General features: G+C 39.9%; 1 protein-coding gene across 3 annotated transcripts in view; it reads right to left on the bottom strand.

Moving 5' to 3' along the window:
* Positions 1 to 27,513, bottom strand: part of vmp1 (vacuole membrane protein 1) — a 196,738-nt gene that overhangs the window by 104,061 nt on the left and 65,164 nt on the right. For all 3 annotated transcript variants that reach the window (XM_072590019.1, XM_072590021.1, XM_072590020.1), the window contains exon 6: positions 4,495 to 4,659. In XM_072590019.1, the coding sequence (XP_072446120.1) occupies positions 4,495 to 4,659 (165 nt within the window). The remainder of the gene's footprint in view (positions 1 to 4,494; positions 4,660 to 27,513) is intronic.

Below are 27,513 nucleotides of genomic sequence, written 5' to 3'. Positions count from 1 at the left end.
CTCTTCCAAGAATTTAGAAACCTCATCCTTAATGATGGATTCTAGAATTTTACCAACAACCGAGGTTAAGCTGATTGGCCTATAATTTTCCATCTTTTGTCTTGATCCTTTCTTGAACAAGGGGGTTACAACATCCATCTTCCAATCATCCGGGACCTTTCCTGACTCCAGTGACTCTTGAAAGATCTCAACCAATGCCTCTGCTATTTCCTCAGCCACCTCTCTCAGAACTCTAGGGTGTATCCCATCGGGGCCAGGAGATTTATCAATTTTAAGACTTTTTAAACTTTTCTAGCACTATCTCTTTCGTCGTGGCAACCATACTCAACTCAGCCCCGTGACACCCTTTAATTTTTGGGATATTACTCATGTCTTCCACTGTGAAAACTGACGCAAAGTACTTGTTAAGTTCTCCTGCTATTTCCTTATCTCCCATCACTAGGCTTCCTGCATCAGTTTGAAGTGGCCCAATGTCTACTTTTGCCTGTCGTTTGTTTCTTATGTACTGAAAGAAACTTTTACTATTATTTCTAATATTACTGGCAGTATCTTTTAAATGCGTAAGATGAACAAGCTTAAGATGACATTATCTCATCCATCCTGAACCAGATAGAAAAAAGTTGGATCCAAACTTGATCCATGCCCTATGCAAAGATAACCAATCTCAGAGGGGCTGAAGGCATTAAATCTTATTAATTTCAAACAAGAAAGGAAATCTAAACTTCAGCCAGTGTGCATGCTTTTATATTAACGGAAAATATTGTGTGCGCTGGAAATGTGAAATAAAAGCGAAGTGCTGGAATTAATTAGCAAATCTGGCAGCATATTAGAAGAGAAAGAGTTAACATGTTGAGTCAAAAATTACACTTCTTCAAAACTGATACTTGCAGCATATTTCCAGCACTTTCAGAGTTCAAACATTCCTTGGTTGAGGGAACCATTCACACAGGAACAGCCTCAGTTGGAGCAGCCAGCATGGTTAAATAGCTTGCCAACACCCACTATTAAATTCATACTTGAAGAATGTTCACTTAGAGTGTATTGGATACTGTTGCTATTGGTGAAGATGCAATTCACAATGAATAAACTAATAATATTTCCCACCTCCCCACAACTCCACTTTCTTTTGTCTCAGTTTTTTCTCTAATCCCAAGTTTTTTCTTGTGACCACCTCACCCAAATGGTCATTCTTTGTACTTAAATTTCAACAGTGTGTGTCAATTATGCACAACCAGAGAACAAATTTGATATCATTATCAACAGCTTTACACATGCAGATTTTTCGAGGAGAGTCTGCTGTACAACATGACAGGAGTCTAGCCAATCTCTCATGCCTTGCAGAACGCATTTGCAGCTCTTGAGCATGATATCAGCTGAGATCAAATAGTTAACGAAGGGAGAAAAGTTAGAAACAAACAGTAGAAAATTGTAGAAGTTTCCTCACAGTCCTTAAACTCTTAATTAAATGTTAAATCATACATCGCTGGAGACCACTTGGCCCATCATACGTATTCAATTCTTTGAAAAGGTTTTCCACATTTTTTCTCACTATCCTAGTTTTCCTCACAGCCCTTTGGGCACACCGTCTTCTCCCTATCCAATTCAACTGTGTACCGATTCCATGCTCCATTTTCCACTTCGGTCTCATATATGAATGATACTCAATCTACAGCCCACTCCAGAGCATTTTGTTCAGCTCAATAGCTGTTTGACTGGAAGATGAATTTACAACTTATAGAGTCAGAGTCAGAGTCATATAACATAGCAACAGATCCTTTGGTCAAACTCATCCACGTCGACCAGCCATTCCAATCTGACCTATTCCCATTTGGCAGAATTTGTCCCATATCCCTCTAAACCGTTCCTAATATTATACCCATCCAGATGCCTTTTAAATGTTAGAATCGTATCCACCTCCACCACTTCCTCTGGCAGCTTGTTCCATACACGCACCACGTTCTCTGTGTGGAAAAAGTTATCCCTCAGGTCCTTTTTAAATCTTTTACCTCTCACTTTAAGCCTACGTTCTCTAGTTTTGGACTTCCCCGTTCCAGGATAAAGACCTTGGCTATTCACCCTATCCATACCTCTCATGATTTCGGAACTTCTTCAAGTTCACCCCTCCGTCTCCAACTCTTCAGGAAAAACAGCCCCAGCCTATTCAGCCTCTCCCTACAGCTTAAACCCTCCAGTTCCAGCAACATCCTTGCAAATCTTTTCTGCATCTTCTCAAGTTTAATGACATCCTTCCTATAGAAGGGCAGCCAGAACTGTATGCAGTATTCTAAAGTGGCCTCACCAATGTTCATTCAAAAGCTTCCCACAACTAATAATGACATAACCTTACATGGAAAGGATACTGACCAGGGAAAAAAAAAACGATGTAAGGCTTATTGTTTTTAGAATTTTCTCAGTTAAAGGTGAAGTTTCAAACACAAGTATTAGTAAAGGATTTTACAAGGAGCTGCTCTTTCAATTACAGGACCTTCCTTTGCTGCTGCAAGGTTTACTGGGGAACCTATCAGCAGCAAATATGAGGGAGAGATTTTCTGTGACTGGAGGAATAACAAGCAGCTAGAGGCCTGGAGCTGTGAAGCTAAGTAATTGGGCCAGTATGCGGCTTTGGCTTTGGACAAGGTGACGAAGGAGATAATTGCACCACGAGACAATGGCAATCAGAGTCAGGTGGCAGAGGGAACTGCAAATTAGGCCCTGACAGTGAGTGGCGTGAGGAAGATAGAAATGATAGTCTGGCAACCTGGTTACTCCCACTACGTAATCTTTCATTTGTTTGTTAAATAGCCTTTTACCAAAGAGCATTTAAGTTTCTTCAGAAAGAAGAACCTGGCCACTTTCATTTCCATGCAAAATTCATGCTGGTGGAAATTCTGGAGCACCAAGCCTTAGATTTCCTTAGACTTAAGAGGGCAAAATAAGTCAGACAGATTTAGAAGGGTCAGGCAGGGATGGCATGTTGTAGGGGATCTACAGCAAAGAGTGAGAATTAAAAGGGATCAGGCAGAAAGAGATAAAGGGATAAGAATGTGGGAAAAGAAAAGGGAATATTTGATTTGATTTATTATTGGCACATCCCTAGATCAGTAAAAAGCATTATATTGCATGCAAACCAGACAAATCATTCCTTGCATCAGTACACCAGGGTAATAGGATAGGGTGCAGAATATAGTGGTACAGCTACAGAGAAGGAGAGAGAAAGATCAACTCTCATGTATGAGTGGTGCATTCATAAATCCGAAAACAGTGGGGAAGAAGCTGTTCTTGAATCAGCTAGTACACGTTTCAAACTTTTGTATCTTCTGCCCGATGGAAGAGGGTGGAGGAGAGTATAACCAGGATGGGAGGGGACTTTGATTATATTGGCTGCTTTCCCGAGTCAGCGAAAAGTGAGTGAATGGAAGCAAGATGGAGAGAAGAGAAGCAGGCTCAAAGAGAAGGAAACCTTAGGCTAAGAGTCAACTCACTTCTGACCACCAATTTCCTTTGAATTACACCAATGACTGCTCGGAGTGGCTGCACGAGGCAGCAACCCATGGTCAGCAATAATTAAACCTAACTCCTTAGCTCGACCCCAGTCACCACCCCAGTGATCATAACAGGGGCTCATCATTTTTCTCATTACCATTTTTTTTGGTTAAGAAATACTTTGGTTTCACTATTAAGCTTTACTGCTTGACACTTTTTTAAAATTTGCATTTCTATCAATTTTTTTGAATTATTTTGAAGACATTCATGATTGTTGTGTCAATACACATATGCCCTTGGATCCAGTCTGCTCAGCCATTCAATCATAGCTAATGTATTTCTCAGTTCCATGTTCCCATCTTTTCCCATAACTTTTGATCCACTCACTAATCCAAAACCTATCCATCGCTGTCTTAAAACGTACTCAGTTACTTGGCTTCCACAGCCTTCTGTAGCAATGTATTCTACCATTCTCTGGCTGAAGAAATTCCTCCTCACTCCAGTTCTAAAGGGTCATCCCTTCATTCTGAGGCATTCTGAAATTTGCTCACTGACACCACCACCTCCTGCAAAGGCATTAAATGTGCCCACTCCCTCGTGCCAAAAGGTTGGCTTCCTCTATCCTGCACAAATTCCTTTCAATGTTATTCTGGATCCCATCCAATTATCTTGACCTGAACAGCCTCCTGAACTGCACAAGTCCATCAGGCCCATTGATCAAAGACATTTCTAATTATTTCCACTGTCCTGCTCTTTTCATATGTCTGCTCCCAAACCACTAACCAATACCTCAATTCCATTCCACAACTTTGGATTCCCCCAATGCAATCTCTCATCCCCAATACTATATGCTCCAATTTCATAATCCCTATTCCAACTTCTTATCCCAATCGCGTTCTCTTGTCGTATGTCCAGTCCCCTACCCAAGTCATACTATTTTCTTTAAAGCAGTGTAATGTAATACAAGACACCAATAAAATTCACAAGTAAATTAGACGATAGGAATCTTACCCACATGCAGGCCTCCAGCCTGACTTTGGAAATAATGGCCCACAGTGAGATAGTCTCTTCCAACCTCTCATCTGGACAGATTATTTTATCTGGGTACGGAGGTTCCGGGAAATTCACAGAGTTACATTCATAAGCAGCCAATGTCACTGAAGCAATATGTGGACCCTGAAGATAATGTACAAAAAATAATGTTTAATTATGGAAGAATAGAACTTCTGTCATTTTCAAAACTTCAGAGCTACTAAACTGCATCATATCTTGCATTTAAGACGACTGATTTTTGTTATAATAGATGTTTAAAAGGGATCTTTAAAATGCAACAAATGCATGAAGCTTATTTTGGGGCAAGTCTCTGATCTTATTTGGATTTATCATTCCAAGTCATATAGCAAGAGAATGAAGGAAGGGAAATTTAAAAGAAAAGAATGCCAACCAGCAATATGAAGAGAAAGCAATGTACGTGAAATTCCCTTACATTCATTCCTATTATTTAAAACTAGGTATACGATCTTTAATTCTAAGCACAAACAAAAAATTCAGCAAACAAGCCTACACTCACTGCCAGCTTTATTCCCAAGAGATGGCAGTGTGTTTTAGACATAAATCACTGTGCGAAATATAGAATCTTGATGAATTATTTTCTATTTGGCTTGATATACTCAGTGCAAAGCTAAACAACGCTTTATTGAAGCTGCACAGTTGCGCAGGCCCTTTGAGATTCTGTGAAAACCAAACCGGCGTGCCTATGCATTGATTTCTGCTTTTGGAAGTCAATGCTGTACATGGATTTCTGATGTCCCTGCACAGAAAAAAGGAATTTGGGTGCATCGGTTACAAGCGAGTTGCAAAAATGGGGATCTCCCTCTCCCTTTCTTAGCGACTCATTAAATATTAAGCTGCATGTATTAAAAAGACACGTCTTTATGGTTAATTTTGGAGGTGGCTGCAAAAGGCCAAAGCAAATAAAATTCCACTTGTCCTATATCTCATAGTATCCCAAGAATGTCCCAAATCAATGAATAATTTTTTTAAGAGAGAGTTTAATTCATTATTAGTCAAGTATGGTAGTTAAAATGGGACACTACCCACAAACAGCAAACTGAACAACTTGAAGGTAATTTGACAATATTAGCTAAAGGAGGAATGCTGCACCACTTGTGAAGAACAACCCCTGGTTTAAACAATGCTATGGTACCTTTTCTTTTCACTTGAATAAGCAGACATAGCCTCACTATTCTGCATCCAAAAAATATGTACAGCACTATTCAGTCAAGTATGTCTGCTCAAGTTGTCAGAATTAGACTTGTACCCAGAAAACTTCTTACTCAGAAGAGATGTGCACTTGGCAAAGCAACACAAAAATTATATACTTGAGGGGATTGCACATGTGACTTTGGAGCAGGCGTATCTATTCAACCCTTCAGGCTTGGTCGGTCATTCAATAAGATTGCAGCTAATCTAGCTGTGGTCTCAACTTCATTTACCTCTATAAATTCCCTTGTCTATGAAAGCCTGAACTTATTCAAGGAGGAATTAATGGCCCAAACTCCACCATTCTCTGGGGGAGCGGGCAAGAGAAATCCACATATTAATGACTCTAAGAAAATAACAAATACTATTCTTAAAAGGGAGATCTTTATTCTTTAGCTGTGTAACCAGAATTGCAAATACATTAATTTGTACATTAACAGACAAAACTCAAACCTAGTAATTATTGAAAATATTAGAATTTAACCGTATTTAATGCTGTGCATGCAGCCCCTAACAAGGGCTTATCATTCCTGTCTGAATTTGGTATTGAAATCAACACTTGTCTTTTATGTGCATATTTTAAAAATATCTACATCGTTTGTCCAGCTAAATTAGAGCTACACATTTGCACATCAGATTTGAACTGGTACCTTTTATTTCAGGTTCACAAACAGAGGCAAATTTCAGAAAGCTACTTTATTCTCAGCCAGATAAGCAGGGAAGGAGGAAGATAATGTGGTCAACTTATAAGAAACAATTCAACAGCAAAACAAAAGCAAGCTACCTTGTTTTGTTTTTAAGTATCCTCAAGAGACTAACTGGAGTGGTACTGCAGTAAATATCCAGTTGATGGTTTATATGTTTTAACAGGTAAAGTCACTACAGTCCCAGAGGACCATAGGGCTATTATCTCACTCAAGAGAAATGATCAGTAAAGTTTCACCCAACGGTCATCATGCCTCAGATAATGGACAAAGTTGACGAGGCAGCACCTACATACTAACTTAAGTCAGTATGGGAATTTAACCTGCGCTGTTGTCCGGTTGTCCAGCCAAGTGAGCTAATGATCCATTTGTGTTTTATGTTGGGATATTGACACAAAGGTGGCTCCAAACAGCATGTGTTGCTGTTGGCAAACTACAGGCAGTTACGGTTTAGGAGAATATCCAGGCTTGGGAAAGGTAAGAGCTCAAAACCAGCCCTGGAAAGTCAAAATAGTTCAATGCTGCTGAAACTGGGGTCAGGAAAGCCTACAAGCAATACTGTCTCTTTTTTAAAAATCAATTCATTCACGAAGTTGGGTGTCACTGGCAATTTACTGCCCATCCCTATTTGTCCTTGAGAAGGTGGGGATGGTGAGTGCCTTCTTGAACTACTGCAGTCTATTTGGTTTTGATAGACCAACGATGCCATTTGGGAGAATTCAAGGATTTAATGACATTAAAAGAACAGTGATATATTGCCAATTTAGGATAGTAGGTGCTTTGAAGAGGAACCTGCAGGTGTGGTATTTGTTGTATCTGTTGCTCTTATATTCTAGGTGATAGTGGTCAGGGGTTTGGAAGGTGCTGTCTGAGCAGTCTTGATGAAATATTGTAATGTTACCCACTGTGACTACTGAGCATCAGTGCATGTTTGTGGACGTACTTTGTCCTGAATTGTGTTGAGCTATTTGAATGCTGTTGAAGCTGCACTCGCCCAAGCAGGTGAGAAGTATTCCATCATATTCCTGACTTGTTCAAACCCTGTGCACCATATAGAAGGCACAAGTCACATGATGAGTTACTCACTGAAAGATTCCTAGTCTCTGGCCTGCTGTTGTAGTCATAGTACTTATATGACAAGTCCAGTTTAATTTCTGGTCAATGGTAGCTCACAGAAGTTCAGTAGAGATTCAGAAATGGTAATACCATCAATAAGATTCTTTCTTGATGGTCACTGCCTAGTAATTGTGTGGCACAATTGTAACTTGTTACAAACTGGATGTTGTCCCAGTCTTGCTGCATTTGGATATGAACTGCTTCAGTATTTTATGAATGTACACTATTAAGCACCAATCAGTACACTTCCCATTTCTGACCTTATGAGGGAGGGAAGGTCATTACTGAAGCAGCTGAAAAGGAGTAGTCTTAAGATGCTACAACTGATGGACTCTTGTGGCAGTGGTCATGTCCCTACCTCTGGATCAAGAGGTCCAGGTTCAAGTCCCACCTGCTCTAGGGGTATGCCATAACATACCTGTATAGGTTGATTAAAATATTTACATTGAGGAACTCCTGCAAGGGTGTCCTGGAGCTGAGATGATTCACCAACAACAACTACCACTATAGTCCGTTGTACTATGTCTTCCAGCAATGTTTTCCCAGTTTCCATTTGCTTCAGTTTTACTAGGGCTCCTTGATGCCAAACTCTTCAATATGAACGCAAGTGTCAAGAGTAGTCACGACTACCTCAACTCTGGAATTCAGCTGTTTCAACTATACTTAAATTAACACAAGCAAGTAAGATTGGCATTTAGAACTTCAGCTGAATCTTGTTGGCTCATTAACTCTGAAATTGTGCCAGTAATTTGGACAGAGAAGCATTTTCAGGATTCCTAATAAATTTGGATCCCAGAAGAAGAGACTGAACTACTAAATATGAGCAGTAACTGAGCCAAAATCAGAGATTCAGGGCATTTCAGGGCTAGATCTTAAAAAGAAAAAATGGGAACCCTTCACCAAACATTGAATTTAAAATCCTTTTGACCCACTGTAGCATTAACATCTAGGTGAAATCTGCCCTGAACACACTAACCATTTAAAGTGTAGTCTCTGCAGTTTTCAACTGTGGTTTCTGTTTACTTTTGTTAAGGTAAAGTCACCATTGTCTTACAAGATCCTAGGGCTGCTCCACACCTCAGGCAAGGGATTAGATTGAGAAAAGGAGTCCTTCATGGTAACCTCAGCTGATGTGAGAATTAAACCCAAACAGACTGCATTACAAATCAGTCTTTCAGTGAACTGAGTTGACCAATCCCCATCTTCCTTATGTTAATCCTGAACATTAGAATCCAAGTTGCATATACAATATTTTTGCTTTATAATCATTACTGTACTTGTTCACTAAAACCAAAAGCAATAATGACTAAATGGGTATGTTGAAGTTTATATAATAAAGATCACCTGGTATTTCAATTCAACCCTAGATTCATGTCAATTATTTTCTTGCCCTAGATTTTTCCATGTTTTTAATAAGATTATGGTCTATCACCAGATCTTAATGAAAATCAGGGCTTGTCCAGTATTCTTATAACTGGAATTACAGAAGTATTGGTACAGGCATGTAAAAGGTCACCCATCTCTCTCAGTATAACCCACAATCAAGTACACAATTTTTAAAAATGTACTTTTTTCTATCTCAGTTTAGTCGGAGGGTTTGGAATTTTTCTTTTGCCATTCTTTTTAATGAGTCATCAAAACAGTCTCCCAGAGAGGGCAGACATCAACACAGAACATCAGTCAACCACACTGCCTCCCTCCCTAATTTTCCTCTGGACAGCTCAACCATCTGAATGGCAGAAATTCCACATTTTTCCTTTGGAAAATAAATATAACCAATATTTACATTTTACATTTGCTACATCATTTTTTGGCAATTTTTGAGACACATTTTTCTCATCAAGGACAGTTCCAAAGCCCCAAGCACTCAAGGTTGTTATAGCTCTGTCGGGAGCAATTCTGAAGATTATACATGACAAGTTGTTTCTCTGGAAAATGTAATTAAACACCTGACCAGCAGCTTCTGAGAAGAATTATAGACAGCAGCATTTACAGAAGCAATATGCAGAAAGGAACAGTAACACAATTTTCTCATGTTTAATAACTAGAAACAAACTTCCGTGTCCAAGGTATCAACTCTGATAGTGGTCTTCTCCTTTTAAGCTCAATTCATCTACAAATCACAATGGCTTCAATACCAAATTTTAACATTGTCCTAATTTGGCTTAGATAGTACTTTTGCCTTTCATTTAAGAAACTAAGCATTCAAGTCTACTTCAGGGTTCAGACACCTAACGCAGGTCAATACTTCCTGATAGTATTGGGGAAGTGATATATAATTGGTGTCTGTTTAACACCTTGTCAAAGCCCAAGTCTTTTCTACTTGCTCTGGTGCTTTAGATAGATGGTATGTTGCCTCCCAGCTGCTCAGGTCAGGGATGTCACCAATCAGCTTCAGAGCATTCTAAAAGGGAACGGTAAACAGCTAGTTGTCTTGGTGCATATTGGCACCAACGATACAAGTAAAAAAACGAGATGAGGGCCTGAAAGCAGAATTCAGGGAGCTAGGAGAGAAGTTAAAAAAAGGGGACCTCAAAAGGTAGTGATCTTGGGATTACTACCATTACCACGTGCTAGCCAGCATAGAAATGAAAAAAAAACACGTAGGATGAACACGTGGCTTGAGGGATGGTATGGGGGGGGTGGGGGGGTGTTCAGATTTGTTGGGGAATTGGGACTGGTTCTGGGGAAGGTGGTCTACACCTGAACCAGACTGGAACTAATGCCCTTGGGGGAGTTTTTAAACTAATGCGGCAGGGGACTGGGAACCAGAAGAGAAGACAAGTAGACAGCGAGGTGGAAACTGGAGACTGTAAGAATCATGAAGATAGCATTAATAAGGGGAAGAGTAGGCAGAGATTAGATGAACGCAAAAGAACTAGTGGCCTGAAATGAATATACTTTAATGCAAGAAATATAGTGGGTAAGGCAGATAAACTTAGGGCTTGGATTGGTGCCGGAGAGTTTGACGTTATTGCAATCACAGAGAAGGAAAGGCTTGATTGGCAACTAAATGTTCCAGGATATAGATGCTTCAGACAGGGCAGGGAGGGAATTTAGGCAGGGGGAGGAAGTGAGGAGTTGCATTGCTGGTCAGGAATGATACCACAGCTGTGCTCAAGAAAGACACTATAGAGGGCTTGAATAGTGAGGCATTATGGGTGGAGCTGTGAAATAAGAAGGGTGCAGTTACATTGTTGGGGCTGTATTACAGGCTCCCCAACAATGAGTGTGAGGTAGAAAAACAAATAGGTAAACAGATGGTGGAAAGATGTAGGAGGTAACAGGATGGTGGTGATGGGAGATTTTAATTTTCCCAACGTTGACTGGGATACAATTAGAGTCAGAGGTGGGGCAGAGAAGCGTCCAGGAGAGTTTTCTAGAGCAGTATGTAAATAATCCAACGAGGGAAGGGGCCATATGGGACTTGGCATTGGGGAATGAGCCAGGCCAGGTGGTAGAAGTTGCAGTGGGGGATTTCTTTGGGAACAGTGACCATGACTCTTAATTTTAGAATACTCATAGACAAAGATGAAAGTGCTCCTAAGGGAAGAGTACTAAACTGGGCCAAGGCCAATTATTTCAAAATTAGACAGAGCTGGGAAATATGGATTAGACACAACTATTTGAAGGGAAGTCCACAGTTGATAGGTGGGAGGCTTTCAGAGATAGGTTAAAGATAGTGCAGGATAGGCATGTCCTGTTGAAAGCAAAGGATATGAAAGGCAAGATTCGTGAACTGTAGATGACAGGAGAAATCGTGCGACTAGCCAAGAGGAAAAGGGAAGCGTACATAAGATCCAGGCAGTTAAGAACAGAACAGGCCCTGGAGGAATAGCGGAAGAGTAGGACCAGTCTTAAACGAGGAATCGAGCAGGCTGAAAGGAGTCATGAAATAGCTTTAGCGAGCAGAATTAAGGAGAATCCCAAAGCCTTTTATTCTTATAAAAGAAGCTAGCAGGTAACCAGAGAAAGGATTGGTCCACTAAAGGATAATGAAGGATGGCTCTGTGTCGAACCTGAGGGAATGGGTGAGATTCTGAATGATTGCTTTGCAGTGTTCACTGAGGAGAGGGACATCATGAATGTTGAGATTAGAGATGGAAGTTTGATTACTCTAGATCACATTGACATAAGTAGGCAAGATGTGTTGGGTAAACTAGAGATTAAGATGGACAAATCTCCAGTACCAGATGGGACCTATCCCAGGTTGCTGAGGGAGGCGAGAGAGGAAATAGCTGGGGCCCTGACATATCTTTTTAGCATCCTTAAACACAGGTCAGGTGCCAAAGGACTGGAGGATTGCTCATGTTGTCCCCCTGTACAAGAAAGGTAGTAGGGATATTCTGGATAACTATAGACCAGTGAGCCTGACGTCAGTGGTGGGAAAGTTGTTGGAGAAGGTACTCTGGGATAAAATCTATTTATATTTGAAAATGAATGGGCTCATCAGTGATAGGCAACATGATTTTCTTTGGGGGGAGATTATGCCTTACCAACTTAGAGTTCTTTGAGGAAATGACCAAGTTGATAGATAAAGGAGGGGGAGCAAAGGGATACAGATGCTTAGGAATTGGGCGACAGGTTTAGACAATGGATTTGGATCGGCTCAGGCTTGGAGGGCTGAAGGCCCTGTTCCTGGGCTGTAAATTTTCTTTGTTCTTTAGTTTGAGGGGAAGCAACTTACTGGTTTTTTGAGTACCATTTTCACAAATTCACCTTAATGAACATGACCAAAAATAGATCCAGTGATTAAATTGGTGTTTGGTAAGGCTGTACTATAAATAAAATGCCTATTTTTGCTTAAAGAGCCCATCATTTTAGAGACAAAGTTACATAGAGCGTGTTCTACTCATATAACTTGACTATGCCAGCTTTTCTGCTCCACACAAGCATCCTGTCACCCACCTATATGTAGTTTTATATGAGCAGCCCATCCAAGGGCAGTAAATCCAGGCCAAGCTAGTAGCGTAAACATGTTAAGTGAATTAAAAAATCCTTCTATTCCTTTCTCTCCCCTTGTGTGCTTATCTAGCTTAAATGTTCAACTCAATCACTGCATGATAGTACATTACACATTCTAACTTTTCTTTGGGTAAAGAACTTTTTCCTCAATTACTTGTGATTGTACACGAGTGACTACTTTATACTTTTGACTCTTACTTTTGGACTCCCTATTAAAACAGAAAAACATTTCTCCAATCTACCCTTTGAAACTCTTTCATTTTCTTGAAGAACTCTCCAAGCTCAACCTTTGGTCCGATCAGGCCTTCTGCCACATATATCCACATAGTTCTCATATCGTGCTCATGAACTTTATTTTTATTTGCATCTTCACCAATATCTGTATATCTTTTGTATACTATGAAAGTCCTGAATAGTACTGACTACTCCAAGGGTGATGTAATTAAAATTTTCTACAAGTTTAGCGTGTTTTTATCCCCCCTCAATTCTAACTCTCTCGAAGTAAACCTAGTTTTCTAAAACAAAAGGCTGTATTAATCTAAATCTACCTCATTTAGATTGTTAAGCAAGAGGCATGTATTTTCCTTAAAGTTTCCTTAACGCACCACTTCACAATTATCTACTTTGAAATTCATTCACAACCTATGCCACAAGTTCATGAATATCTCCCTGTATTTTATTGTTGTTTCATAAGCAATTCAATCCAAAGTTTCTTTGTTTCTTCTGTTTCGTGCTGTCCTCAACTTTTGTGCACTCAAACATACATCAATGCCAGTCATAATAGATCGGACAAAAATAAAGAATGCTAAATCTTGGAGATTGTAAAATCATTCATAGTTTGTGGATTGCAAATAAATAAAGATCTAAAACACTCGACTTAAATTGAATCATATCCTGGTCAACGTTTTCAGGATCGCACAACAGATTCCTCTCAAGAAAATCTGTGCAGCACCAGGAACTGTTCTTAAACACTTCTGATAGCCCGTTGTTAAATATACCAAGGGTCAAAGTCAATGAGCCTGAATCCAAGGTTATCAGAACCGTTCACCCTTAATCATTTCTTCAGCAGATCAAAGTGAGATCTGTCAGCATATTGTATTCAATTGTTATAAAATTGGCTCAAGAGTCCACTAATCCTCAAATATAAATGAAGTACACGCAAAAGGCTGCTGATTCTAATTTATAATAGATGAATAATCATAGTTCCCTTATATTTGCACTATGGAAACTGTTAAATCAACCAAAAACAGACATTATAAACAAAGCAGGCCACATGTTTTGTGGTTTACCATCAAGACATTGGCAGGAGCTTAACTCTGTTTATAACACAGTTTTCAGGGTTTAAGTACTTAACTATTTTGCAGTTTGACAGAAATTGTATCACTATATTTTTCATTTCTTTAAAAACAATTCTTTCAACATCTGGATTTCTTCTTTCAAGCTGGGATAGAATTGGGGGTGGTTAGAAGAAAAAAGACAAAATGTACTGGAGAGGATCTGATTTCACAAAAATGATGTGGTGCATGAAAAAAAATCACATGATCCAATATGATTTATTTCGTTGTTTATGAACTTCAATGATTTAGCAATGAAAAGACTTTTGGTCCATAGGTTAGACTGCAATAGATGTGCTGAAATTAGTATGTTGTTTTATCTTTGTTTCTGATTCTCCACTACCCACTAGCCCTTTACACCGCAGAGTCATTTGTTTGCTACATGTTTCCATCCCTTGATATTCAATGTTGACTTCCTAACTCCCATGAAGCTACAGTTGTTCTCCTTCCTCTATGTTTCATCCCTCTGAAGTGTGAAATGGCATTTCTGGGCAGCATTTTTTTAAATTTAAATTTTCAAGTTTTAGCACATGTAAAAATCAAATGCTGGTTACAATAAAATTATGCAAGCACTGAAGTGCTTTGAAGATCACACTGTGGAAATTTGTAGGCTTTTCTTAGAAGACAGCTTTGGAACAAAGGAATATCAGAGCTGTACAATTTTTTTCCAAACTTATTTTCTTTACATGCTGGAAACATATCTTAACAGCAAACCATTCATCACAGAACTGCAAAGTGCCAAAAACAGTACTTAGATAGAGAATATCTTTCAGCTGTCATTTTACAAAGTTTGCAAAAAGGCAAAGGTCTATAATTTGTCCTCCTGCAATGAGTATTAAGGCTCTCTTCCCACATACAGTGACTCATTCTGTACATATTCCTGTGGTCAATACACTTCAACAGCTGCAGAGAGAAGCACCCACCCCATTAACTGAAAACAGAAAGATTAATCCAACTAGAGATAAAGTACCAACCACAATTAAAATAGACTAAATCTGAACAGAGTAGCTCTCAATCAATGATCAGAAACCAGTCAAAACTTGTGTCTCCATTTGATTGTAATGAAGCACTGCAAGAAAGCTTTTATACCAAAGAAAAAGGAGTTTGGGTGAAGCAGTCCCACAAGTATCTGAACAGTCATAACAAGGATCACATCTGGGTTTCATAATGTAGTTTTTACGCATGGAGTTAAAATCAACTGTTGAACATTAAAATGTTAATGAGTATTTTCTCCACTACAATCTAAACCCTCCTCTTTAGAAAATATTACCCTTCCAGCACCTCGGATTGACCTAGGTTTGAATACAATTCAGAATGATGAAAAAAAAAGTTCAGTGTTAGTAATACTATCAAGTCAAGAGTGCCAAAGATTTTGATCTTTGTTGGTCACCAAGTCTTTCAGCATCATGAACTGCATCTATACCAATAAGAATGAAACCAAATGTGAACAACATAAACCAGTATACACCTCATTATCACCTCCTATTGATCACCTCAATGATGATTTTTAAAAATTCATTCATGGATGAGGGAGTCGCTGGCTAGGCCAGCATTATTGCCCAAATCTGATCAGTTTAAGAGTCATTAGCCAGACCAGGTAAGGACAGTAGTTTTTTCCCTAAGGACATTAGTGAACGGCAATCCTTAGACTCTCAATTCCAGACCTTTTTTCCTTTTGAATTCAAATTTCACCATCGACCACGGCAGGATTTGAACACAGGACTCCAGAATGTTACCAGGTCTCCAGATTAACAGTCCAGTGATAATATTAGGTCATTGCCTCTCTTATTATCGGATTTGTAAAAGATGCCATCGCTAGGCAGCTAATGATGCTTGATGCAAGTTGACTTGTTCATACAGTTCTTCTAAAACCCCAGGATGCAGACCATTGGTTGTTGGGAGGGGGTCATGTGGGAGACAGTGAGGCAAGGAAACTTAGGTACACAAAGGGATTACTGATATTGAGCCAAGAAGAAGAAAAATTAAGTAGGTAACAATGGGGACTATGAGTGGATGAAAATGGGTTGGCTGCATTGAAAATGACATGTTATGACAGGACCTGGGCTGTTGGGGTGGGCAAAAATCAGAAGGAGGTGACGAGGATCTAAAAATTATACAAAATAGGGAGGAAAGCAAGTTGCAAGGGAAATACAAAGAATTTAAAAGGGATATAGATAGGTTAAGTGAATGATGATAGGTTTGGCAGATGATGGTTAACATAATAAATTGCAAACTTGTCTACTTAGGCAGGAATAGAACATCAAAATGTGACTTATTTTTCAATTGGTGCAAATTACTGAATGGAGACCCATAGGTAACGTTCCCTCTACATTTTTATTTTGTACCTGGCATGTTCATTCCAGTACGTTGTAGCCTTCTATTGTGTGGCCATGCAGTAATGCTACCTTCAAATTAGCCTGTGAGTGGCCTGTGCAGTACTTTTTAGGTTGCTGTATGCCACTTTATGTGCACAATCCATAAAACACTGCCCATAGGATGGTTGGTGAGGGAAATTAAAAAATGTTAAACTATATCATTAAGAGGCAGGCACATTTGGGGCTGAAGCACATCATTGGAGAGGATTAGAAGGTGTAATTGTTTAGTTAGGGATGGGGAGATGTGTTGAGCTAAATCCTATGTGGCTCAATGCTCTTTCATCACATATGTAAGAGATGTTAAATCTAAACAAAATAACATTAAATTGCAGAGGAATGAAAGGAGCAGTTCGTGATTTTCAGAATTATTTGGATGAATTATACAACTAAATCAAATGGCAAATAAATTTAATACTAACAAATGTAAAGTACATGTTGGTTAGATAACTTTGAAATAAAATAAATTGCACAAATTTGACAGGGAGAATCTGGATTTTTAAAAAATCAATTATGTTTATAAACATACAGCAATAGAGTACAACTCCATAGAAATTACATTGATGCTTTATGATGCTCTGGTCAGGATATAATCTATATTGTGTTCAATTCTGGTCAGCACACTAGAGAAAGAATGAACATTCACAGAAGAGGCTTCAACACAAGTCTCCAAATGTAAAGGGAATGACTTAAGCATGATTCAAGAAACTGGAGTTCTGCAGCAATGAAACAAGAGGTGGTAGAGGGAGGAAAGATAGAATATAGAAACACATATGAAACTAGGAACAGGAGTAGGCCATTCAGCTCTTTGAGCCTGCTCTGCCATACAATATGTTCATGGCTGACCAGCCAACCCAGTACCCTGGTCCCACTTTCTCCCCATACCCTTGGGAATTATATTTAATTCCTTGAAAACATTGTGTTTTGGCCTCAACTGCTCTCTGTGACTGAAAATTCCAAAGGCCCAACTTTTTCTGGATGTTTCTTCATCTCAGTCCCAAGTGGCCAACCCCATACCCTTCTGCTGTGACTCCTGGGCTTCACTTGGATCGGAAAAATCCCCCATGTTTACCCTGTCTCGTCCTGTGAGAATTTACTAAGTTTCTGGGAACAAATCCCCCGCCACAAATCTTCTAAACTCCAATGAATATAATCCTAACTGATCCAGTCTCTCTTCTTACATCAGTCCTGCCAACCTACCACTCTTGTAAATCTTTGCTGCACTCCCTTCATAACCAAAACATCTTTCTCTAGATAAGGAGACCAAAACTGCACACAATACTCCAGTTATGGTCTCACCAAGCCCCTATGCAATCGCAACAAGTTACCTCTGCTCCTCTACTTGAATCCTCTCATTTATGATGGTCAACAGAACATTTGCCTTCTTTGCCACCTGCATGCTTTCTTGAGCAACTGGTGTACAAGGACACTTAGATCACTCTGCACCTCCCCCTTTCCCAATCTATCATCCAAATAACAATCTGCTTTCCCATTTTTGCTACCAAAGTGGATAGCTTCTTCTATCTACATTATGCTTCACCTGCCATGAATTAGCCAGCTCACTCAACTTGTACAAATCATACTGAAGCATATCTGTATTGCCTGTGGAATTCATTGACACAGAATGCAATGGAGGCCAGAAAGGTGAATGCCTTCAGTGCAGAGATTGATAAATTCTTAATCTCACAAGGAATTAAGGGAGATGGGGAGAGTGCAGGTAAGTGGCGTTGAAATGCCCATCAGCCATGATTGAATGGCAGAGTAGACTCAATGGGCCGAATGTCCTTATTTCCACTCCTATGTCCTATGGTATTCTCCTCAACACATCCTCCAGCTAGTTTTGTAATGGATGCAAACTTGAGGATATTAAATTTAGTTCGCACATCTAATTCAAGAACATATGTTGTAAATAGCTGGGGTCCAACATCGAACACCACATTACCACACTAGTCATTTCCTGTCACTCAGAAAAAGATCCATTTATTGTCACCCCTTGTTTCCTGTCTGCCAACCTGTTTTCTTATCTTGCGTGATGATGGAAAAGCACAGCCAGTCAGGCAGCAGAAGAACAGGAGAGTTGCGTTTCATCAGGATGACGAGCTAATGCTCGAATTGTTGCATCTCCTGCTCCTTGGATGCTGCCTGACCGGCTGTGCTTTTCCATTGCCACACTTTTTGACTCTAATCTCGAGTACTGCAATCGTCACTTTCTCCCCACTTTCTAATCTTATCAGTTCACTAACCCAAGCACAATTTTGTTTTAACTTTACATGCCAAACTCTAGTTACATCTTTGAAAAATTTCAAAAGACTTGCCAAGTATGATTTCTCTTTCATAAATTCAAACTAACTCTGCTTCACCCCATCACTGTTTTTGAAATGGTCTGTTATTAAATCTTTTGAAACAAATTCTAGCATTTTCCTTACTACTGATGTCAGGTTAACTAATCTATAACTCAATTTCCTCTCCACATTTTTCAAATTATGGAGTCACATTAGCTCCCCTCCAAAGATAGAAATTGCTCCAGGATCTGTAGAATCTTGAAAAGATAACCAACAATTCATCCACTATTTTTAGGACCACTTCCTTAAGTACTGTAGGATGTAAATTATCAAATTCTGCAGGCTTTATTGGTCTTTAATCCCATCAACTTTCCCAATACTACTTCCCTCCCAGTTTCCTGCAATACAGTCCGCCAATTTCTCAGCAATAAACCCAAATAAGCAGACAAAATGTGTCCAGAAACCGTAGCCACTCTCCCCTACATCAAAGACATCTTGGAAATGACTGCCAAATTACTCGACCTCTGGCATCATGGTAGCCCACAAACCTACCAACACACTAAAGCAACAGCTAATTAACTTGTAAGACCCTAGACAGACAAGCAAAACTAACGCCATTTTCAAAATACAATGCAAGAACTGTAACAAACACTACATAGGATAAACTGGCAGAAAACTAGCCACCAGGATACATGAACATTAACTAACCACAAAAAGACATGACCCACTTTCACTAATATCCTCACATACAGATGAGGAAGGACACCACTTCAACTGGGACAACACATCCATCCTAGGACAAGTCAAACAGAGACATGCACAAGAATTCCTAGAAGCTTGGCATTCCAATCAGATCTCTATCAACAAACACATTGACTTAGACCATTTGCCACTCTGAGAAAAAGAACAGGATATGACATCACCACAAGAAATGGCATCACCAACCCAAGGAAATCTAAACACACAAATAGAAAGCATGTCACTAACACCAGTGCTTCACTGGAGGCTGACTGATGTTACCTGGTAAGGTGACAAGTTGCCTGAAAATGAACCTTCCAGCTCAGTGACCAAACTTACATCTAGAACCTCAACTTGAGCTACAAACATCTCAATACTCGCTAATTCCTCCCTAAAATTTTTTGGGATGTTAATTATGTCCTCCTTTGTGAAGGCAGGACCAGAATATTTATTTAACTAGTCTGCTATCTCTTTGCTGACCATTGTAACATCTCCTATTTCTAAATGTAAGGGATCTCTATTTAGAATCTGAGTCATGGTGTCTTATCAAATCTTTTTATGTTCAAATACCTATAGAATTTCTGCTGTAACGCAGTAGTTCCATTCTCGTGCAACCCCATTAACTGTGTCCCTTGGATAACTGCTCATTCAATAAACAGAACAGGGAATGTTTTGATCTACTTTTATAAATTACATCAATGTGGGACAAATTGAAATCAAAACTCAAGTAGCAGCACCGTTTAAACTAATGGGGCCGGAATTATAAGCAAAACACTTTAAGGAGTGTGCGCCACAGAAATAGTGTCCCCAATTCGTCAATCACATTATAGTGAATTCGCATTAACAAAATGCATGTTATAGCAGAACAGCCTGTAATCAGTTTGCAGGTTACTCTATTCCCCCTTCCTCCCACCTTAATTAATTATTTATCCTTTGCTGAAATATTAACTGCTTCTAATCCTCAGGTCTGCTCCTTTTCCTCTGATCTAATACTATCCTTAATTTCCCTTGTTAGCCATAGTCAGCCTAACATTTTATTTTTGACACACACGAATGGACACGTGTTCTTTGTCATTGCCTATTAAGTCATATTCACAAATTAAGGACAACAACAAAAAATAGAAAATGGTTTTTTTCTTCAAACTAAAAAGGGCATTAGATGTGTGGAATAGATTACTGGCATAGTGGTTGAGTGAAACAAGAAACATTACATGAATTTCAACAAGTAACTAGACTGGTTTTTGCCAATAAATAAAATTTAGGGTTATATATAAATGCACTTAAGGGAATACTAATGAGTTGTTGAACATGATAGATCAAAGGACTTCTACAGTGTAAGGCCGATTTTCCTCCCAAGTCTTTGTTACACTGTTCGTCACACCAGGTGCCTGAAGTGGAAAGAACTGTTCATCTTGAGGACAGAGTCCCAAAACACAAAAAAAGTTTTGAGACCTGAATTCAGGCTTCCTTTCATACAACAATTTGTAAAACCATAGCACATTCTCAATGTGAATAGGAGATTTCTCATTCAACAGAGCAATAAGAAACTTTATACTCAAGCATTAATGGTAACTAAACTTAGAAGTTGGGTGACACAACAGAATGGAATATCTGTAAGACTTAAGCTTGAAATCCAGCCAGATTTAAGAAGTTAAACCTGTCTCTCGCTCTCAAAAGAAAACATTTTCAGTTTAAAAAAGATGCTCGCAACAGCCCCAATCCCAAGGGCAAATTAATGTGATTTCATGGCACAAAGATTTCCATAATTTGTCAACAGGAGGATACTGTTGGAAATGGGCATATTATACTTGAAAGTAATAACACACCTGAGATAATGAGAATCTTAAATTAAAGATAATTGTGCTCCTTGGATAACTGCTCTTCAATAAACAGAATTGGAAATGTTTAGATCTACTTTTTATAAATTACATCAATGTGGCACAAATTCAAATGAAAACTCAGAAATAAACATACAAACCATATCTTTCATAGGAAGACTTAGAGATGGCTAACAGAAATCTAGAAAATAAAATAAGTGCTCCCTCTATCATTAGAACATAACTAGGGATGTTCGCTGATGAGTACGCAATCATTTTTCATTAGGAGAGCAAGAAGGGGCCATGAAATGACCTTGGCAAGTAGGTTTAAAGAGAATCCCGAGGCATTCTATAGATATATTAAAAGCACAAGATTAATTAGGGAGAAGGTAGGACCAGAAGTTGCGAGAGTGTCAGAATTGAAAAGGGTGGCAATGGAAAAGCACAGCAGGTCAGACAGCATCAGAGGAGCAGGAGAGTCAATGTTTCAGCCATAAGCCCTTCATCAGGTACGACCACTCGAGGATAAAGCAGGGAACTTGTGCTTGGAGGCAGACTATGTGCGTGAGATCCTAAATGAGTACTTTGCATCGGTATTCACCCAGGAGAAGGGCATAGAGGATAGTGAGGTGTGTGTGGAGCACACTAATATGCTAGGGCATTTGAGATCAAGGAAGAAGTGGGGTTGGATCTCTTGAAGATCATTTAGCTGTACAAGTCCCCAGGGCCTGATGGTATCTACTCCAGATTACTGAGAGAGGCAAGGGAGGAGATTGCTGGGGCCTTCACCAAGACCTTTGTATCCTCACTAGCCACTAGAGAGGTTGTGGAGGACTGGCAAGTAGCTAATGTTCCTATGCTCAAGAAGGGAAATAGGGAAATTCCAGGAAACTACAGACCAGTGAGTTGCACATCAGTGGTTGGAAAACTGTTGGAGAGAATTGTGAGCAATAGGATTTATGCATATTTGGAAAAGCATAGCATAATTAGGGACAATCAGCATGGCTTTGTGCAGGACAGGTCATGTCTTACTAACTTGAATTAATCTTTAGAAATGTTGATGAAGATGATTGCTAAGGGCAGAGCAGTGGATGTCATTTACACAAATTTTAGTAAGGCTTTCAACAAGGTCCCTCATGGTAGGCTCATCCAGAAGATTAGGATGCATGGGATCCACAGTGACTTGGCCATGTGGATTCAGATTTGGCTTGCCCATAGAAAACAGAGGGTAATGGTGGAAGTATATTTTTCAGGCTGGAGGTCCAGAGAAACCCATATCAGGATCTTTGCTGTTAATGACATATATAAATGACTAAGATGAAAATGTCGATGAATGGTTAAAGTAACTTTGCAGACAATACAAAGATCGGTGGTTAATGTAGAAGGTTATCAAAGGATACAGCCATATATTGATCAGTTGCACATATTGGTGGAGATATGGCAGATGGAGTTTAATCTGGTTAAGTGTAAGATGCTGCACTTTAGGAGATCAAATGTTAAGGAAAAGTATACAGTTCATGGCAGGAAACTGAACAGCATTGATAAATAAAAGGATCTTGGGGTTCAAGTCCATAGCCCCCTGAAAGTGACCATGCAAGCAGATAGGGTGGTAAAGGAGGCACAAGACCGTGAGCCGAAGGGCCTGCTCCTGTGCTGTACTGTTCCATGTTCTATTTGTCACTCTTTGGCTACTGAAGCAATAAGTGTCTAAATGCAGCAAGACCTGCACAATATCGTGGCTTGGGCTAATAAGTGGTAAGTAACATTTACATCACACAAGTACCAGTGAACAATCATCTCCAAAAAGTGAGAACATAACCATCGGTTAGGCCACTGTTGGAATATTGTGTGCAATTCTGGTCCCCTTCCTATCGGAAAGATGTTGTGAAACTTGAAAGGGTTCAGAACAGATTTACAAGGATGTTGCCAGGGTTGGAGGATTTGAGCTACAGGGAGAGGCTGTTTTCCCTGGAGCATCGCAGGCTGAGGGGTGACCTTATAGAGGTTTACAAAATTGAGAGGGGCATAGATAGGATAAATAGACAAAGTCTTTTTCCTGGGGTCAGGGAGTCAAGAACTAGAGGGCATTGGTTTAGGGTGAGAGGGGAAAGATATAAAAGCAACCTAAGGGGCAACGTTTTCATGCAGAGGGTGGTGCATGTATGCAATGAGCTACCAAAGGAAGTGGTGGAGGCTAGTACAACTGCAACATTAAAGAGGCATTTGGATGGGTATATGAATAGGAAGGGTTTGGAGGGATATGGGCCAGATGCTGGCAGGTGGGACTAGATTGAGTTGGGATATCTGGTCGGCATGGATGGGTTGGACCGAAGGGTCTCTTTCCATGCTGTACATCTCTATGACTCATTGCCCCTTGATGTTAAATGGCATGTCTACCACTTAATCTATCACTATCAACATCTATGGCCTTCAACTGACCAAGAAAACTTAACTGGTCAAGTATATAAAATATGGGCGGTGGTATCATGTTGTAGTGGGAATAGCCCCATCTCTGGGCTCGAACGTTCAAGTCCCACCTGCTCAAGAATCCCATCAAAACAAATCTGTACAGGCTGATTAAAACGTCTAAACACTGGAATATCTAAGCAAGTAAAATCAAGGTTTTGATGCAGTTAATAATGATCTAGCAGTACCATGATTTTAAGTTGATGATTCCTATTATCATTTAATCTTTAAAAAAACTTGTTTTGCAGCAAATGTTGTGGACTAGCAATCAGGTACAAAATCCTATCCTCTACCAAGACCCATTTCTCCATGAACATTGTGCTTATTAACCCATGTCGACTTCCGATCTTCCAATGTTGAAATGGTAAATTTTCACCCTTGTGGTTAAATCCTATATTAGCTCTAACTGTCTGATGACAATCTTTTGACTGCAGTCTCACATACATCCCCTGAGCTCCAATATTACAGTCTATGCTTTCAATTAACAAAGTCATTGCCCTTGGAATCTCCTTCAAAATCACTTCTGCCTTTTCTCCTCTCTCATTTCCATCACTAACTGTACTCCAGACGATACTGCTAAAGTGCCTTCCTGAACTGCTGTAGTAAGGACATCCACAATGTTGCTGTGGAGGGAGATCCAGTATTTTGAACTGTAAAGTGAAGGAGTGACAACGAAGTATCAAGTCAGAATGGTGTGGGGTTTGGAAGAGATTTTGCAGGTGGCCACGCTCACATGCACTGGCTGCCTTTGTCCTTTGTTTGGATGGTATCGTCAGCTGGTTCAGTTGGTACAATGCATCTTATAGAAGATACACTGCTGCCACTGTGCGCTGGTGAGGGGTGTGAATGTTAAAAAGATAAGTCAATAAGATTCCTAGTTCTGACCTTATGGAACCTTGAAGGGAAGGTAGTTGATGAAGCAGCTGAAGTTGGTTGGGCCTACAACACTATCCTGAGGAACACCTACTGAGATATCCTGGACTGACTAACTGACCTCCAAAAACCGCAACGATCTTTGTTTGTGCCAGATGAGACTCTAACCAGTGGAGAGCTTTCCCTGATTCTCAGTTTTGCCAGGGCCAAGGTAATGCCTCCTAATACTCACATTTGAGATTTCTACTTTGCAAACAGCATGAATTGCTCTGCGAAAACCCCTATATCCCTTGATGTTTACTGCCCAAACCCCCAAGACTGACTTTGGTCCAGCCCCTACCGAATGTGACACAGGCTCACGACTGTTACCTCCGCAGCTTGCCAATTGAGCTAGTCAGATTTATGTGTATGATTGAAAGGACTTAGATCTCCAGATCTTGGTCACACTAAACATCCACGTGGTCACTGTCAACTCTGGGCTAAGATCAGAAAACACCCTTGATCTTGTGTTGGATGCAGCCCTAACTGAACATAGTCCCTCCACTTTAAGGGAAGTAGTCCCTAGTTAACTTTCTGACGTCGCCACTAGTTTGACGCAAATGCAGTGTGCTTGATGCTGAAGCTGCTGATACTTGCTTTAGTCTTGACATTGACATAGCATGGCTCTATACACCAACATGCCCACCCTCTGCTGCTTAGAGTTATCAGCCAAGAGAATCTGTCTTTTTTTGGGCTGAACTAAATAGCATGACAAGGCTGAGATACTGTAAGCCTGTAAGTTCTGAATGAAGCAGCAATGCACTAAAAGCAAGGCAAAACAGAGATGCTGCAACAGAGTGCAAAGTGAGTGAGCATTAAGAAAGCAATCAACAATCCCTTCGATGCATTCTATACAGATGTGCAAGTGTGCTTTTGTCCCTGTGAAGAACAGCTAGCAAGAGTGTTGCGAACCAAAGTGGTGAGAGCTTTAAATTTCAGAAGTGCTTAAGTGTTTTCTTAGTTTGAAAATCAGCCATGAGAGGTTTTGAGAGGTTGGTGATTTCCTGATGCCCTCTTCTATTAAAAAAGGGTACAAGTGGTTGCTGGCCTCAAGAAATACTGGTGATGCAGAAACATGGGGACTTGGAGCAATTAGCAAGCTTCATCTGCCGGATAACTGCTGTGATATTCAAGTAATGAATGGGTACCAGAGCCTTAAAGAAATGGGCAAAGCAAAGAAATGAGGCAAAATTAGCAATGAGATGCAAATACATGAAAATTCATTCTTCACAACCTGCTGCTAGATTAGATTAGATTAGATTACTTACAGTGTGGAAACAGGCCCTTCGGCCCAACAAGTCCACACCACCCCGCCGAAGCGCAACCCACCCATACCCCTATATCTACCCCTTACCTAACACCAAGGGCAATTTAGCATGGCCAATTCACCTGACCTGCACATCTTTGGACTGTGGGAGGAAACCGGAGCACCCGGAGGAAACCCACGCAGACACGGGGAGAACGTGCAAACTCCACACAGTCAGTCAGTCGCCTGAGGCGGGAACTGAACCCGGGTCTCTGGCGCTGTGAGGCAGCAGTGCTAACCACTGTGCCACCGTGCCGCCCAGAGATTTTAACTCAGCCACTGAAACCTTATGAGGAAAAAAGTCAAACTTGTTTTTCTTAGCATCAAGAGTCCTGATGCTTTCATTCTCATGGCAATCTCCCAAATTTCACTGTTGTCCATGCCACTCAAGACTGGGAAAATTCTGCCCATAGTTGCATGTCAGGATGTGTTGTTTGGAAGGGAACTTGCAGGTGGCAATATTCCCTTGTATGAGCTGTCCCAGTTCTTCTAGTTGGGAGATCATATGTTTGGAAGTGCCATCTAATGAGACTTAGTTACATGTCAGTGCAGCTCACCAAGGGGTAATTGCAATGAGTCATTTAAAAAGGCACTGAAAATAGTATAAATAGAACAAAGCAAGTATTAAGCCGTTCAATCTTCAAGCATCCTCTTCTCCCATCAATAAGAAGCATTTGTCATTAGAGATTTTAATGAAATCACTTTAGGGCAGGGCCTCCAACCACTTCTCCAAGAGCATGTGAAATCTCATTTGGGTGGTTCATGGTTTTTTTTGAAGGGCAATGGAAATCATGCGGCCAGGAGTACTGGGAGGCAAGCAATGAAAAAGGAAAATTCAAGCTTTGACAAAGGGTCAGTTAGGCTCGAAACGTCAGCTCTTTTCTCTCCTTACAGATGCTGCCAGACCTGCTGAGATTTTCCAGCATTTTCTCTTTTGGTTTCAGATTCCAGCATCCGCAGTAATTTGCTTTTATTTAGGAAAATTTAAGCCTTCATTCAAAGTGTACCAGCCATATCAAGTTAAGTTTGCTGGAAGAAAAGTTTGATGTTAATGTGTTTTTTAGCATACATTTTCTGCATTAGGATACAAACCAAACCAAAACTTGAGAATTCAGTTTCGAACTAAAGAATGATTAATTGTAAAACACTTACATAATGCTAGTCCCAATTATTTTACTTCCTATGCAAACTTCAGAATCCTGTGCACAGTTTGCTTAATCAAAAGTGTTGGTCATATGGTTAAGGAACGTTACAGTGAAGAGCAGTCACTGTCTTATTGTAGAATCTCAAAAACTTATCTGGACTCATTTGTTAATAGTCATTTGTCTAAGCTTGTACAATTCCAAAAGTATTGGAAACACACAAGTGTTTGTAGGGGAACCCAATCAGGGATTTTACCACCACCAGCACTATTTCAGCACTCTATTTCACCACATTGTAAAGCAGCCACTGATAAAATGCAAATATAGTGCATGCACACCTCATTGCTCATTACAGCTATACCCAATTAGTATTTTCAAATTAGATATAAATACTAACAAAACTGAAGCAGAAGAAAAACTCATTTCCACAACTGGCAGTATCAATTTTGCAATCTTGAAAAGTAATCTTGTCAGCTACTTGTATTTGGAATTTTATTTGCATTTTGTTTCAGTTTAAGAGAAAATGGCAAATTCCCAATCTGACTTCTGTGCAAACAAACCATTGGCAGGAGGCCAGTTCCTAGTCACGAAAAGCCATATGACATTCTATGATA

The sequence above is a fragment of the Chiloscyllium punctatum genome, chromosome 19 (assembly GCF_047496795.1).
Source record: "Chiloscyllium punctatum isolate Juve2018m chromosome 19, sChiPun1.3, whole genome shotgun sequence".
NCBI lineage: Eukaryota > Metazoa > Chordata > Chondrichthyes > Orectolobiformes > Hemiscylliidae > Chiloscyllium > Chiloscyllium punctatum.
This window is presented reverse-complemented; position numbering and strand designations above follow the sequence as displayed.